Raw genomic sequence first — 17,039 nt, 5'->3', positions numbered from 1 at the left:
ACTATTCATTTCCTTGGAACTCGAAAGTATACAGCACTGTGCATACATCAACTAGAAGGGTAGACAATTTAACCAGCAGACATACATACGCATTGCCCAGAGGACAAGTTGTACAATCACATCACTTTCATTGAGAGACGAGCTTTCGCCACCAGCTCAGTATTTCAGCACTCCTTTCTTCCCCATTTGTGATGAAAATGAACAACCTCAATACACTGCCTTTACAGAATATTCCCTAAGATACTTTTAAATTGTCAACGATTTAATTTCGTTGGCAGGTGCTGTCACTAACTCAAATACAGTACATGTACTTCTTCCTTTTTTTTTTTTTTTTTGCTTTGTTACTGTGCGTATACAAATTGTCTGTGCAAGGTTTCTGTAATAATACTGCAGCAAGTGACACACTTCTCACTTTCAAAGATGATTCCTTGCATTTGAATACAAACACAAAGAATTAGGCAATTGCGAACCAGAATATAAAAGTCTGGTACTGACTCGGAGGTCTATCAATTCTGACCTTTGCCTCGATTTCTGAGTTATCATAGAGAATGATGATTCCATTCTTGTTTTATTATCCCAAACTGATTGGTATATTGATGTATAAGGCACATTTCATACAATGGTCCTTTTGCAAATGTGAATCAAAGTGTTCATCTGAAAAGTTTCCATTTTGCCATGAAGCTGTATATCCCTATTTTTATATATCTACTCATAGCACTATCAATAAAAACCTACAGCAAATTACCTCCACAGCAATCATTGCTGGAAACATCAGGTGACAATCACCCTCAATTTGATGCACCAACTCACCAACACACAGATGACAAAACGTACACACATACAGTCAACCTCGCCTAAGTCGACCTTGCACAAGTCGAAGAAAAATTTTGCTGCTGATGGATATGGACTTGTGTTCACTCTACAATGCTTGTGTACATCAAATTTCACGCAAGTCAAAGAATCTCCTCCAGTCCCTTTGGTTTCAACTTAGGCAAGGTTGACTGTACCTTCCAAACCCTAGAGCCATATGATGTACACGGTAAACTCCTGACAAGTGACTGCATTACTTACTATTGGGTGCTATGTTGGCTCTCAACTACTGTCATGATACCTCTATACAGAGCACCATCTTTTATTCTCTGGTGCTACAAAAATGGTGGAAGTTTCTGCTCAGCGCTGACTTACTCTCCTACATATTCCGTCATTTCATTCATGCTGCATTGTAGTTTTCAGAAGCTTTTCAACCCGATGGTCAGGCGATCACTTTCCTGTCGATCAATATTTGATTGCATATATAAACTATGCCACTCTTTTCGTGTCTCAGGCAAAGATGAACTTTACAGCAAAGACATGAGCGTTTACATTTTACAATGCACACTTTGGAATATAGAACAACCAGCAATTACTTTCACATTAATCAATAAAAATGAAACATAATGCTGGAGTAAAAAAAACAGCAAAAGTTAGACGCATGAAATGAGAAGCCTCGAGAGAGACACAGCTTGCAGAAATTGATACATTACGCTCACATGCAGTGAAACCATTTACCAGATGCACATCTAAGATGTGTGACTACAATAAAAGCTAAATGAAAAACTGCGAAGAAAGCCCTCCCAGCCATCATTTTGTCTGAAACATTGTTTCAAACTTCTGTCCACAGACACAAAATGCTCCCCCATCTGGATACCAAATACTCCTCATCAAGTTAATGGTGTAAAACCGTTTCCCCCTTCCCTCAACAGTCTGCAAACTGTACAAAAACCAATCCATGGTTGATAATTTACTCAGGCCATTAACCCTCAATAAGAAATAATGTGCCTTAAAGGGATGGTATAGTTTTGGTTGAGGTGGGAAATCAGATTTTAACTTTTTATGAGATAACTAGAAAACATGTTAAAGAGCATACAATTCTAAGAGAAATTCAAAGTTTATTTGATGAAAATCGGTTAAGAAATGGTTAAGATATCACAAAACAAATTAAAACAAAGTGGCCCTACATGTAAGTCCCACCTTTTATTAGAGCCTCTTTGTTTTTGGATATCTCAGTCATTTCAAAACAAATTTTTATAAAATGAACTTTGAATTCCTCGTAGAATTGTATGCTCTTTAATATTTCATATGAGGTTTTTCATTTTCTCACAAAACAGTTGGAAAACCCATCTTAACAAAAACTATATAATTCCTTTAAGACTGACATATCTAAGGCAATGATCCAACTACCTTGTATATCACAGAATGCCTTCACTTGCACTTCAACTGTAACAGGTAAACATTCAGTAAATGCAAAATTCATGGCACAAGTACACTGTAGTAATATGTGAATGCTGTGCACATGTACTTTAAAAAGCAAACATACCAAATGGATAATACATGTATGGGGCAGTTTAGCATGAGAAAAGGTCAACATCTCACAATACATTGAAGCCATTCTTTATCATTTGCAGATGAAGAAAAAAAAAGCTTTAGTGCATCAAAGTACAGTAGTTCTAAAATGTGAGTTACATAGGGATAGAAACAACCAACGTAAAATGTTAATCAGTATAATCAATGTTAAGTTTATTAAAATTGTTTCTAGAATAAACTGTCTACAGTTATGATTTATTGAGAAATTTAGTGATATCTTCTAACATTTGCAGCTTTATTGCATTTTTTTTTAATGGTAGAATGTTTTGTGATACAACTGAACTATACACATGCATCAAATGAGATAATTCAAGCATTTTTTTTTATCACTGCTCCCATGGTAAACAGTGGCTTTACGAGCTCCATAACACACCATGATTCCTTCAGCATTAAAAAAAAATTAAAACAACAACAAAAACCTCTGACATGTATCACTAGAGAATAGTCACCCACAGTATGATTTATGTACTGTGCTGTGTTCTACCCAATACTGTAGTAACCTTCATGTATGTATACTCTACACAATGATGCTGGTTCACTTATTGAGGACAACACACATTTCAGAGATCAGGCTGCAAGACAGGCCCAAGACAGAACAAAAAATATACATAAAGGGGAACTTTGTTATAACAGGAATCTAAAATCCATGACAAGGAACTTGCTATAATGACTTTTCTCACCATACCAGAGTGTGCAAAATAAAGAAATATTAAGAGCTTGGACCTGCATAATCGTCTTGTTATTAGATGGTTTTGTTATATCCTACCACATCTTGTAACAAGATTCCACAGTATATAAAAAACATGGCTGCTAGCTCCACCCAAAGCCCAGAGAATTATCACTCTCATGGATTTACAAAGTACATGCATTTAATTTCAAAACATCATCAGCTCCACTGTACTGGATTTTTTTTTTTCTACGCAGAGTAAACTACATGATCTTTCAACGACTGCATGATAAGAATGACTTTAGTCATTCGAACGGGAACCTAACCAACAATGAAATGCTGCTAGAAAGAGAACCAAGAGCTGGCCATCCAATGTATAAAAATACCCCTAATTTCCTTCAAAATTACTCTGATGCAGGCTCTGTTCTACCCTAACCCTCTCTGATGTCAACAGACTACATGTGGTTGTTCCTTTATTTTTCTGTACTTACTTACTTTACTTGCTCTGGACAACCTTGCCAAGTCAATTATTTACAATCCAGTCTACATTTTACGCTCTTCCGGGGACCTACACACTTCAGGGCAGCTCCTCTTTCAGGCCCACCAGCGCCTCATGAAGAAACCAGGACATAGATCATGCTGAAATGTAAAACAAACACACATGCAATACAGTAAAGAATACATCAGCTAGAATGATTTGGTCTATTTGATGCCATGTCATTTGTCACTGGAGCAAAATGTTCACAATTCACTGAGAACATGAAGTGGAAAAAAAAAACAACAACAAGCAGGTAATGTCATTCATATCTGTCAGAGACATCACAGAACAAAGAGAGAGAGAGAAAAAAAAAAGATTGTTGGATCAGATGGTTTAGGCTACATCAGATTTTTGAAAGAGATTTCCAGTTTGAAAATGATGCATATTTCATCAAGGGACAAAATTACTTGCTCTTGATCACCTGCTAACACTTATGGAACATCCAGCTTTGAGAAGGGTTCTTTAGAGAAACAGGGCATTGAAGAAAAGAGTCTATTAGAATGAGTTGGTTAACTACCAAATTCCTTGTTACACCTACATAAAGGACTAGATGGGATGTCATACTTTCATAGAAAACGCTTTTGAAGGGATGGTATAGTTCTTGTTGAGATGGAGATTCAGGTTTTAACTTTTTGTGAGACAATTAGAATCCACATGCATGTATATGAAATATCAAAGAGCATACAATTCTAAGAGGAATCAATGTTGTTTGATGAATATAGGTTTTGAATTAGCGGAGACATCTGAAACCAAAAGGAAAAGGAAAACAAAGTGGTCTTAATAAAAGGTGAGACCCACCTTTTTTTAGGAACGCTTTTTCATATATCTCCACCATTTCAATACCGATTTTCATTAAATTAACTTTTAATTCCTCCTCGAATCGTTAGCTTTTTAATATTTCATATACATTGTACATGTGTAAGTGGTTTCTAATTATCTTGCAAAAGGTTAAAACCTGAATCCCCACCTCAACCAGAACTAATTGTCTATACTATCCCTTCAAGATATCATCAGATTATCTTAAAACTTGGCTGTCTTTTCCTCAACTTTGCAAATTCGCAAGTCAATCTAATCGAATGATATCTATGTGGCTAAAACTTTAGATGAAGGATTACTCCTGTATGAAAAACCTAAAATCAGACATCAACACTGCAGATCTTGAAGTGTTGACGGTGAATCATCACAAGAAAAGACCCATCCAAGGACTGCCTCCTAGACCCAAGAGAGAAGTGTGAATGCAGAGTCATGACAGACTCACCTGTAGAGATAGTAGAAGAAGGAGAGGAGGTAGAAGGCCAGCTTGATCCAGCCCTCCCTCATACACCGGGATAAGATGTCTGCGTTCATGATGGTGGTGGCATCGTACAGGCCCGGACCACTCATCACCGGCCTGTTGGCATACCTACATAAGATGTAAGAAAAATAGGTAAAAAGAAAAGAAGATAATAATTCCACAGCAAACACATGCATGAGTAAATAAATGAACTAATTTCTTTAATAGTTGATGTTTTAATCATCAATGTACTGTATATGTACACACAAAAACACATACCAGTATATGAATATAAACACAAACAAGAAGAAAAAAAAATTGACAATCATGTATATGTACATCATGATCACAGAGAAAATTTGAATGTAAATTGTCATACCAGCAAACTGTGTTATCATCAATGTAAAGCAGTGCATTAACCTTAGGTACAACAAGTGATGAAGAAGCATACATCTTGTTCTGCACTTCAGCCTACTTGTTCTGGCACTGGAGATGTATAGTCTACATGTAAGTATGTGTGTAATCATACCAGTATAGCTGGTACCTATTGCTTAAAAATGTCAATCTTCACCTTCATCTTGAACTTTGAGACCTCCAATACGACAACTGCCAGACATACAGACTTGCCACACAAACCTGAACCTTTGACCTTCTTTGATGCACATCTGCTTGTGCATTCCACACAGTAATCTCAATGAGGCTAGATTCTCCTCTGTGCTCCATAACCACCCACTCCCAACTCACCTGTAGACGTGATACCCCATTAACGGTAAGTTGAGTGCCACAGTGAAGAACTGCCCGGCAATCAGGAACAGTACATTGAAGAAGATGTGGATGATGTACTCGGGCAATACGAGCTGTGCACAGAGACAAAGATAATTGTGCTTTAAAAAATCAAACCATTATACAAATGACGCACAGGTCTGAGTGTGTCAGTCGGAATTGTGTGCATAAGGTAACTATGGAATGCTTAACCGACGAGGCGAAGCCGAGTGGGTTTAGGCTAAATTCCATAGTTACCGCATGCACACTATATTCCGACTGACGCACGAAAAGACATGTGCATCATCTGATTTATAGAATGGGTAATTTTCTTGCCCAAAAAAAACATTTTTCTTTCGTGTTACCCGATGACAAAATTACTGGATGCATTTCCTTTTAACTTGGCATAGACGAGAGCTCGAAAACCATGCATCAGTTTTTACTGGACGCACGGCCAGCCATGCATCAGTATACAAATGATGCACAGGATAGAGTGCGTTAGTGGAGGCGTAGCGCACTTGAGGGTATTTACAATTGTGAAACATGCACGAGGCGAATCCGAGTGCATGTTGCACTACATTGTAAATACCCGAGAGTGAGCTGCATCTCCACTAACGCCACGAAATAATCCTCTGCATCATTTGTTTTATAAAATGGGTCGAAAACTTACAGCATTTTTCACGTACCTTTGTGGGTCAATACCAGTCAGCTACATGTAGCACTCGCTCGAGAGAGTCAAGCACGTCCCACTCGGAAATCCCGCACGTAAGTACTGTACGTATAAGAGTACTGTATACGTACGTCACATAATATGTTATGCACACAAGAAAGGCCGGCCGACAGCCCGAACTAGAAGTTGTTTACAGGATTGACAGCGCGTATAGTAGCTTGCGACGCACTTGTAACAACTGATTGAGTGCGCACTGGTACTGCAGTGCAATGGTACTAAAGTAATCAAAGCCCACGTGACTCATTTCAGCGCTTCCTATTGGCTACGTTCTTGAACCCATTTTATAACAAATACTGATGCATGGTTGTTTTAGCCAATAGGCATCTCGTACTGAGTGCACAAACGCTTGCTTAGTGCGCGAATCTTTGTTACAAGTACGCATACTCTTGCTACAAGTGCGCGATAACATGTTTACCACTGTGACTCAGCGTGCGGCCAGTAAAAAAAATCAACACATAGCTCTCGACCAATGAGATCGCAGGATTCTCGCTACCCATTCTATAATGGATCTTGTTGTTTACCTACCTATTTCTTTGTTTCCCGCGAGTGTCTGTGCGCCTGTGTGTGTGCTTCTGTTCCTTTACTTTTTTTTTCTTTTGTTAGTTCAATTTATTGAGTGGCATACATCTCTACAAGCTTGTCTTTTATGTGGGCCTCTTTTTTCCAATGACACAATGATTTTGAACAAATAGTTTCATATATGTATGTTTATATAATTGTTTGTTAGTCTTTTGTACAGTGTATCGAAAACAAAAAATACAATATTGGAAATAAAATTTGAATGTGAAAACTTGCCAAATAACAGGCCTTCAGTATTTGTAGTTTTGTGAGAATGAAATACAACCAGCCATGATTTTACTTCCTCTAGCACAGAATAACAGGTGAATGCACAGAATGCACAGAAGCGAATCTATGCATAGTTAAACTTATATGCTTACGTGTAAGAAAATGCACTTGATTCATTGGATTGAAGAGACCTTTTTTTTCACACAATGGGTATCTCACTTTCTGTCTATGACAGTGTTCCATTTGATGACAATGTGTTCCACTGAAAGTCATTTTGTGTAGTATCTAAAAAGCATAGTATACCACTGTGTTGACATTTGGAGAGTCTCTTCAATAATTCTGCTACACTAGAGGCACATTTTCGTGAAATATTGCACAGTTTTGAAAGTGCAAGCTTTGTAATTGTAGAATACTTTTTATGAAACGTCAAGTTAATAATGAACTATGGTACTGTCACATCAGGATACAGACAAAACTTGTAAACTCCTTTATAGTTAAATGTGTTTAGCCTTCAAGCTTGCAACCGTGTAAATAGGCCTAGAGCTATGAATCACAATAGTGTACATGGTGCAGGATAAAACACTTTTATGTAAACACTGAATACTCTCTCAATTACATGGCCTGAGAAGTAAAAGATACATCTATTGTAAGAAATCCTTGGTGAAGGCGGTTGTTCCCTACATTACAAACTGCAGGACAGAAAGACACCAGAGGTCTACCCTGTACACTATTGTACATGTACAACTACAGTGTAAAGGTGCAGTGACAGCAGTTAATACTTACCGGGTTCAAGCTATTGCACTGATCTATTGGATTCTTGTAGTCAGTCTTCAGCTCATCAAATGCAATTATCTGTATAAAAAATGAAAGCACATGGATGTAAGTAAATGTACAAATATCCTATTTACAACACTTACAGTTTACATTAGACTATATATTGTAACTCTGCTTTGATAAATGCATGAAAGCCAGTGATAAAAGCAAGATTCTAGCATGCTCAAAATTGAGCAGGCCTTGTTGTACTTGGAGCATATATAAGGGGTGCAATTGTGCTTCTCCACAATTCAAACTGTTACAGTAGTTGCCTGTTTGTTTCACTTTTCCATCTAAAAATATGGCTGGATTGCCAACGTTCAGCTGCACTAGCTGGTCTTTCATGGAGTCAGTTCCACTTCACCAGGTTTTACCCCCTTTTCTTTGCGATGAATGAATGAAGTGGGATAGTCTTTTCTGTGCATGCCATGAGTTGCAACTCTTTCACACATGGCACTTCCATCCTATCCGAGGGACGGAGTACCTTGCCTCTTCCTAGAGGAGATGGTATGATTACACACAACATTGCTCTGTTATAATCGGGAATCGAACCTGCTTCCTTTGGATCTGGAGGCAGACGCGCCACTTATTGACTGGGATACCAAGGAATATTGGCCCTAATGAGTGCAATATTCCCTGGTATTCTATGAATTAAAGCCATCCAATATAATCATTATCATCCATAATCATTATTATCTAGAGATGGCATAAACTGAAGAAGTACTGTACTTGTACTAGACTAGTCAACACTGCATTGAAAAAGGAGCTACTCACACTGTTCTTGCACATGCAGGATGTTTATGCGCTTGTGAATTGAAGCAATTAGATTTTGCACATTTAGTACATACCAACAAGCGTTTGTGCACTCAGCAAGCACTCGCACAACTGACAAGACAATGGAATACAGTGTACACATATTTAACACTGGGATTATATTGAGGTTTGTTGAAAAAATCGGAAATCAAAATTTTCAGATGATTTTGATACATGGAAAAAGCAAAATGCGTGTACAGCACTGTAGATTTGAGAAAAAAAAAAAATCTGAAATCAGACTTAAATCTACAGAATAACATGCCTGTATTGAACAGCCAGACGAGGAACAATGGTAGCCTATTATGGGGAATTGATACATAGGTCTATATGCATTTTGTTCAATATACTCTCATATTGAACAGTAAAAATTGAGCAGACAATACAGACAGACAGACAGACAGACACATTTTTCAATAACTACCTTCTTTTAACTTAAGACAATCATAGAACATTGATTTTTAGCTCCTGCAATGAGTCTTGGTTCAACTTCAAGTAGTATTAAAGGACAAGTTCACCTTCATAAACATAAGGATTGAGAGAATGCAGCAATATTAGTAGAACACATCAGTGAAAGTTTGAGGAAAATTGGACAATCCGTTCAAATGTTACGAATATTTTAAGTATCTGCACAGTCACTGCTGGAAGAGAAGACTACTACAGTTTATGATGTCACATGCGTACAACTATATAAGGAAAATAAAAAGAGAATTTCACAAAACTTTACTTTTTGAATAAAGTGCACAGTTCTTCGACTTGCTACTGACGTATGTAATATTAGGGTAATTTTATTCCCCCTGCCTTCTGAGAGAGAGAAGTCGAGTGCTCTTTTGTTATGCGAGAAAAATGGAAATATGTTGAATTTTCTTTATTCTTTCTTTATACCGTTGTACTCATGTGACATCACAAGCTATACTTAGTCTTTTCATCCAGCCATGACTGAGCAGAAACTTTAAAAATTCATAACTTTTTAACGGATTGTCCGATTTTGCTCAAACTCTCACTGATGTGTTCTACTAATATTGCTGCATTCACTCAACCCACATGTCTATGAAGGTGAACTTGTCCTTTAATGTAAAAGGCTAACCTCAGTTCTATATGATGTACTAGGGTACTATTGCACAGGTAGCATTAACCCCGGGGTGCTCCTGGTACACAGTTATGCTGTTAGTGGGAGCGCCCCACTGAGTCAACAGAGTGCTGTCTCAGTACGATAAAAAAAGGCTTACTTTTATACTACAGCATATGCTTCCTAGGAGATCTAATTCATATGTACCTGCCGTTCACTTGCTCATTTTTAAAACTAATCCCATGGTCTTGAAAAAACGTTTTTCTACGAGTCAATCTCCATTCTCCCAATGCCTTCCTTTGTTTTTCGAAACAACCTCGGCATACTCATTGGCGATATGCATGAAAGGCGTAATGTCTTTAGCCTTTGGACAAGGCCCTTTCGCTCTCGTGATATCGTGCTCCCCTGGGATCGCTTCTTACTCGCTCAGAAAGTAATGCAATACAGTAAGTCCAAAAAAAAAATTAGATTTTCGCATTTACAACACCCAATATGATTACACTGTCTAAATGCTACGTCAGGGTCTTAAAATATAACATCTTAAGTAGCTCTATTTTGCAGAAAACCCCATTCAATTTGGTTAAGCGGTCACAGAGAAATGTGGATTGTTGTATAAAGCATGTCATGAGTCTGATTCTTCCAAGTTAGACAGAACTTGGAGGGAAGAGATTCCTTACATGTTCTACAAAATTCCTTATTCCTCTTTGACCACTGAATCAAATTGAATGGGGTTTTCTGTAAGATGTGGGCAATTAGTTATACACTGTAGTTTCATACCCTGAAAATGCATTTGGATTGATTCACTATTTTTAAACTTATCATTGCGGAGGTCCCCGTTGTAATTTTTTTTTTTTTGACATACGGTACAGCGCGAGAGGGCCTTGTCAAAAGGGTACACTTCACTCCTAGCGCATGTGCACAGGTTTCAAATCTATCGAACGGAGTAGTTATCAATCTGTCTCAGAGATTCCTCTTGACCATATCATTTAAAGTCATCGATTTCAACTGAAAGGGACTAGACCTCTATTAGAGGAACCAAATGTTTCCAGGTAGGTGTTATCAACAATTGGACTACATCGTATCACCAAGCGTTGTGGGACCGGACGCGTACCAGCTGTACCAGTATTGTAAGTGCGTCTGTAATGAAAATGACGCACCTAGGAATTCTCACGCCGTTTTCAGAGTATGTTGTCTAGTATATGAGGAGTCTATATCAAGTCTTTGAAGAAAAGAAGGGTGCATATTCTATGTAAAATAGGTAAGTTTTCACGCGCGAACTTAAGACGTTAAGTGTCCGGAAACACAACCCCCCATAGTACTACAAATGGTCATTTTCAAACGTGAGTGACACGACAATCTGAGAGTGAGAAGGGCACATATCTTCCCACCTGGAGGTTATGAATGGATCATGACTACCATTTTAGGTTCAATGTAGGACTGGCATGTACCATTACCAGTTGGATTTGAATTCTCCAATTAACAAGTAAATTATGATTAAAAAACGATGCGTGAGTGACACGACAAATTTCGGACATGGGTTTCTGACCATTAACGGTTACAGCTGGATTCGTGCCAAAGTAGTACTCCAAGAGAACCATGAGTAATAGTGCATGTACATCAATAGTGTACCTATCTAACATATATAGTCACAATCAATCCCTCCATCTCTGTTGTAAATGGTTCACCCTTACGTGCCGTGAGTGACACGACATCCAAAACGTGAGTGACACGACAAGTGCAAAAATTCCATAATTATCTCAACAATGTAACTTTTTTGGTATTATGTTCATGGTAACTCTGCACTAATAACCAATTTCTATTCTAATGAAAACTAATGTACACATTGTAAGACTTCAACAAATGTTCAGTACGTAATTTTGCACTATGAAGGATTTGTTTTACTCTATTTCTTCTACACAATTCTTTCTAGGATGAGAAAAGTCTGTTTAGAAAAAATGGTTTGTTTGCTTCCACATCGGCTTGAAGCTACTAAAAGTGATTAGTTGTTTTTTCTTGTTGTTAGTTCATTGTTGGAGAAGGACTACTGCTGTGACTTCATTCTGTTCTAAGAATGGCTCTCCTTTGCTGCACTCAAAGCAATTTTGATGGATTCTTGTCTTTTCAGAAATGTCATACTCCAAGCACTAGCCTCTTTACAGATCACTTAGTACAGTCTGACCACAGTTATCACTTTTCTGGATTGCTCAAAAATCAAGGCAATAGACTGCATGGCACATGAATGTCTTTGCTTGTTCAGTACAAAATGATATCTAAAAGTACAAAACACTTGATTCTTATGCAAAGTAATAGTAATTCAGGACGTAAATGTTGCTATGATACAACATTATATTTCTACAAACCAAAATACAGTTGCTAGAAGGAACAAACTGTAGACTCTGAGGAAGGGGTATTTCCAGTCACATTCCTTTTCATTTCCACATTATTTGAATGATGAAACATAAAATCATCATGTAAATAACTGGATTGAATAGTAAATTGGTAATGTCTTTTGTATGCCCCTAACACAACTTGCATAGAGTGTCATGTTTGAGCACATCTCTCTTTTCTGACAAAATGTGTCGAGATGGCTACCAGTCATGACATGGTCAGATATTCCCAATGTAAGTTGGAATGTGTTTCACAGACAAGTCAGACAGCAACTGATCATACCACTATTAACAGGGATGTTTCTGTTTCTCTTCTCAAACAATGTTTCAACTCACAATCTTGCCAACACAGTGTAATCGCTCAGCATGATATGCTGTTGCTGCTGTTACATACAGAGTTGTAGGTTACATCAATTGCCTGAGAGTTTCATGGTAAAAATATATAGATCTATAGAAGATCATAATGGATGCAGAAGATTGGTCAAAACCTTGTTAAACAGTGCACTTATTGCTGATGAAAGTCTCACATATGACAATGTTTAATAGATTATGCAAGGGCTTGGGCATTCATTATGACAGATATCACTATTGCAGTGTAGAATCCAAACTATTACTCTCAATCATAACTTAACCTTTAAATACTTTTTCTACGAATGTGTAATGTCTGCAGCATGGCGATGTAATGTCCATAGCACTTTTTTTTATTGAATTATGCAGGTATTCAAAGAACTGTGTGGATGTGTTGTGTGATATCACACTTTAGCTTTGCATTTGAATTTAGAACAAAATTTGACCAAAACACTGTTTTCTACCAAAACTTGTATGTCAAAAATAGTATGGACATGGCACTTTGAAAGAGGTTGAAATTTGAATATATAATACTATATTTTATCAGATACCAAGGAGGATTAATCAGCTGAAAGTCATTTTATAGTGAAAATTTCTACTTCAGAAGATCTACATGCAAATTTTGCCAAATATGAATATTTTCAGCAAAAGACACACTATTTCAATAGCTGAAAAATACTGGGGTTTTTTCCAAATTGGACCAAAAAGTGTTGTATATCGGTTTGCTATGACCCTTCCTACAAATTGTAAATACTATCCACTGTGAAACAAAGTTGTTTCTGGATATTTGCTTATTATTTTTGTTTTTTATTCTTGGGGTTTTTTTTTTTAGTGGAATGCCCACATGTAAAAGATATGGTGCCGATTTCAAACACAAACACGCTGTAACATGCAGATGAACTCATCATAACCAGACTATTCCTGTTGCAATGGGCAAATCTGAAAATAAATAGGGAAAGCTACAGGAGGCCTACTCTTACCAAGGATGACATTTGATTATATTCATTGTTTCCATTTAGTATAATGTTTTAATGATTAGTCTCTGTCCTGATATGTGTACAATATGATATCGTGAGTGACACGACATATCGTGAGTGACACAACATTGTGAGTGACACGACAGAACTTTGACTGTAGATTCTGGCTTTACATATTACAAATTGGACAAAGTTACTACACATGAAATAAGGTATTATGAAACTGTATTTGCTCCTGTATTGGGGTAATTTGATTTTCAAAATGCACAGCTCTAGAAAACTTTTTATGTTTAAAACGTGAGTGACACGACAACCATTTTTGAAAACTTTGAAGCCCTCATTTGTTCTGAAAATGATTTCTGAGAATATGTAATGCTATTTAGGGGATAAATACAATACTAAGGTTTTATCTTATCAACAAATACTCTTTAAATACAAATATTCTATCATGATTTGCAGTATGTGAATTTTGATGCAAAAATACACATTTTATGACATTAAATTACCCAAGTTCTAAATTTGCTGTATTACGAGATATAATAAATTATTTTACGTAATCTTTATGGAAGAATATGGTCTAAGATATCTAGTTTCAAAAAATATTGAAGCCTACTGATTTCTTCCAAGTTTTAATTTTCACCCTCATGTCCACTTTTGTTTGAAAATGGCCAAATGTATGTATTCAAATTGCAGCAGTTTTTTAGTAAATTTACTTGAGTTGGAATTTTGAGGTGATAGTATCCTGTACGAGACACCAAATCCTACAGAGCTGCAGCCCGAACACTTCGCGTTTGGGCTAGTCACAGTTAAGGCAGCATATGCCATGATCTCTCACGAAGAGCGAGTTCCGGTTTGTTTTGAGTGAAAACTTGAAAGTCGATGTCGATATTGACACCTTCCAACAACCAATTTGGTTCCATAAATTTCATGTGATGAAATTTAATTGGAAATAAGCTAGATCTAAACCACTATTATTAGTATTAGAACTTCTTACTACTGTAGTCATGGTAGTCACATGGTAGTGTTAGCACTAGCGTTAGCAGTTTGTTTGGTTCATTGATCATCAGCAGTGCCAATGGAGTTTGAGAAATCTAATTTGGACTAAATTTTTCTATTGACTAGACTAGAGGCAGAGCCTAGTCTAGAGCCTCAGACTAGACTAGCAGTTAGAGTAGACTAAGACGTTAAAGACAGTTCAGTGCGGGAAACCCGCTCATGAGGACCGCCCCCGCGTACGAGGATGGTCCCTCCTCATGAGGACCTCCCCCCGCCTCATGAGGCCCCCCGGGGAACGCCTCATGAGGCCCCCCATTCACTTCTTATTCATCTCACATCTGACGTATAAATTGTCGCAACTTACTCCAGTTTGTTAGCAAAATAATCACTTTGTAGGTATGACGAGTTCACTTTCTTCGTCAATTCCGCCCACGATTCCGCCGCCCGCTTACCGTTTGGGCGCTTTCTCTGGAATCATCCCGCCACGCGACGTACGTCGCATCACATCACGCATCCAGCACATACCAGTCTGGTATGTGCTGGATGCGTGATGTGATGCGACGTCGCGGGATGATTCCAGAAAAAGCGCCCAAACGGCGGAATCGTGGGCGGAATTGACGAAGAAAGTGAACTCGTCATACCTACAAAGTGATTATTTTGCTAACAAACTGGAGAATGTCATCTACCCACCTACTCTATCAGTGTGGAATAGTAATTTGGAATATATGGACAAGATCAGGTTAGTACTGATTTAATTTTTCTCGTTACGAATTTGTGCAAAAAGATGTCAGACTTCAGCTTCACGAGGCTGATTCGTGCCCGGAGAGGTGAGAGCCGCAGAAAAAAGCATCGAAAATATTTAGTCGGATCAGGCCGCTAGGTGCGGCAGTCTTGCATTGTGCGAACGCGCTGGCGCCCGTGTTTTGATGGGCGCTCTGCATCGGTTGATTAAAACTCGATTTTTGAAAAAAAAAACAGACAGGATTTTTTCTTCTTTTCATCATGGATAGTGGACATGTGTGTGTAACAAAAAATCACCATGCATAGTTGCGACAATTTATACGTCAGATGTGAGATGAATAAGAAGTGAATGGGGGGCCTCATGAGACGTTCCCCGGGGGGCCTCATGAGGCGGGGGGAGGTCCTCATGAGGAGGGACCATCCTCGTACGCGGGGGCGGTCCTCATGAGCGGGTTTCCCGGACTGAGTTAGAGGTTGTCTAACGTTAAACTAAAATTTTAAATTAAAATTTTACATGGATACAAAAGTAAAAGTTTATATCAGCGGCGAAGGCACGCTTCGTTGCACTTCCATACACGAACAGTCTGAATTGTCTGAGATGAACTGGCAACACTTTACACTGTTACTATTACTTTCATGTGCAGTCAGTAGACCCTGTCCGTCCTCTGGCCATGCGTTAAGTGTTCTATTCCATTAGCCCACTAGGTAACGTTAAATGTAATGTATGGGACTACAATATATGTAGTTTACACGCCCAAGGTATGACTACCGGCTAGCGAATATTATTACAACACAAATTCAACAGGGATCTTTTGTTCAGTAAATCAAACTTCCCATTAGTGAAATTGAGGACTTACGTGAAAGATGGCAAAGAATATCAAAACTGCAGCCAATATCATGGCCAGCAAATAGCAAAACGCGACGAAAGTGAACGCCATGATGGAACTTTGAAATTCCGAAATTTAGTGAATCACCTCTTTGCTGCCCTCTACAGTTTCGACGGATGTAGTCCACGTCGTGTATGACAAAAAGCTGGGATTGTACAGTACTGGTTGAGGTAGGGATTCATGTTTTGAACATTCCTAAGTGAGATAATGAAAAGCCTCTCATGAAATATGAAAGGGCATGTAATTTTAAGAAGGATTCAACGTTTATTTGACAAAAATTGGTTTTCAAATGGCTGAGATATCCCAAAAAAGTGCTAATAACAAAAGGCGACATGCCCCAACTTTATTAGGATCTCTTTGTTTCACCTTGTTTTTGGATATCTCAGCCATTTCAAAACCGATTTTCATCAAATAAACTTTTGATACCCCTTAGAACTGCATGCTCTTTGACGTCTTATAGAGTGGTTTCTGAATATCTCGCAAAATGTTAAAAGCTAAAACTACACCTCGACTAGAACTGTACACACCCTTTCATCTTCCAACCAAAGTGCAGTTTGTAGAAGAATTCATACTCAATATCGACAGCTATTCAGTGTTTTGCAAAACTGCGTTTTCTAATTTTTAATAATTTTTTCTTCATTTATTTTCGTATCTATGGTACGCATTTGTGAGGCGGTCAGGGATATTCCATTATATTTACAGGTGTGAGCCACAGTGTATAGAGTTCTGTGGTGTGAGCCCTATGCGTACAGCATAACCAGATACACACACCACTGCAGTATTCTCAGATTATCATCTCGGCAGCAGAATAATCATGAGCGATCTCCGATAATGTAAAATACAGTGTACTCC

General features: G+C 37.9%; 1 protein-coding gene across 1 annotated transcript; it reads right to left on the bottom strand.

Moving 5' to 3' along the window:
- Positions 1-916: 916 nt before the first annotated feature.
- LOC139723656 (protein cornichon homolog 1-like) lies at positions 917-16,247 on the bottom strand. Its single transcript, XM_071634881.1, has 5 exons — positions 16,158-16,247; positions 7,943-8,011; positions 5,626-5,738; positions 4,867-5,010; positions 917-3,709 (listed from the first exon to the last, which is right to left on the bottom strand). The coding sequence occupies exons 1-5, from the start codon at positions 16,236-16,238 to the stop codon at positions 3,682-3,684; spliced, it is 435 nt and encodes a 144-aa protein (XP_071490982.1). The 5' UTR covers positions 16,239-16,247; the 3' UTR covers positions 917-3,681.
- Between the last annotated feature and the right edge of the window lie 792 nt (positions 16,248-17,039).

This window comes from Diadema antillarum, unplaced genomic scaffold (assembly GCF_040938485.1).
Source record: "Diadema antillarum isolate AM-2024a unplaced genomic scaffold, OU_Dant_1.0 scf00000197, whole genome shotgun sequence".
In the NCBI taxonomy this organism is placed as follows: Eukaryota; Metazoa; Echinodermata; class Echinoidea; order Diadematoida; family Diadematidae; genus Diadema; species Diadema antillarum.
The sequence above is the reverse complement of the archived record's forward strand: the minus strand, read 5'-3'. Positions and strand labels throughout refer to the sequence as shown.

Bases quoted from the DNA above. Each gene is read 5' to 3' on its own strand.
- LOC139723656 (XM_071634881.1), bottom strand. From the start codon at position 16,238: ATGGCGTTCACTTTCGTCGCGTTTTGCTATTTGCTGGCCATGATATTG. The intron at 8,012-16,157 runs GTAAGTCCTCAA...TTTTTTATACAG, and splicing joins TATTCTTTGCCATCTTTCAC to ATAATTGCATTTGATGAGCT. The intron at 5,739-7,942 runs GTAAGTATTAAC...CTCTGTGCACAG, and splicing joins AGTGCAATAGCTTGAACCCG to CTCGTATTGCCCGAGTACAT.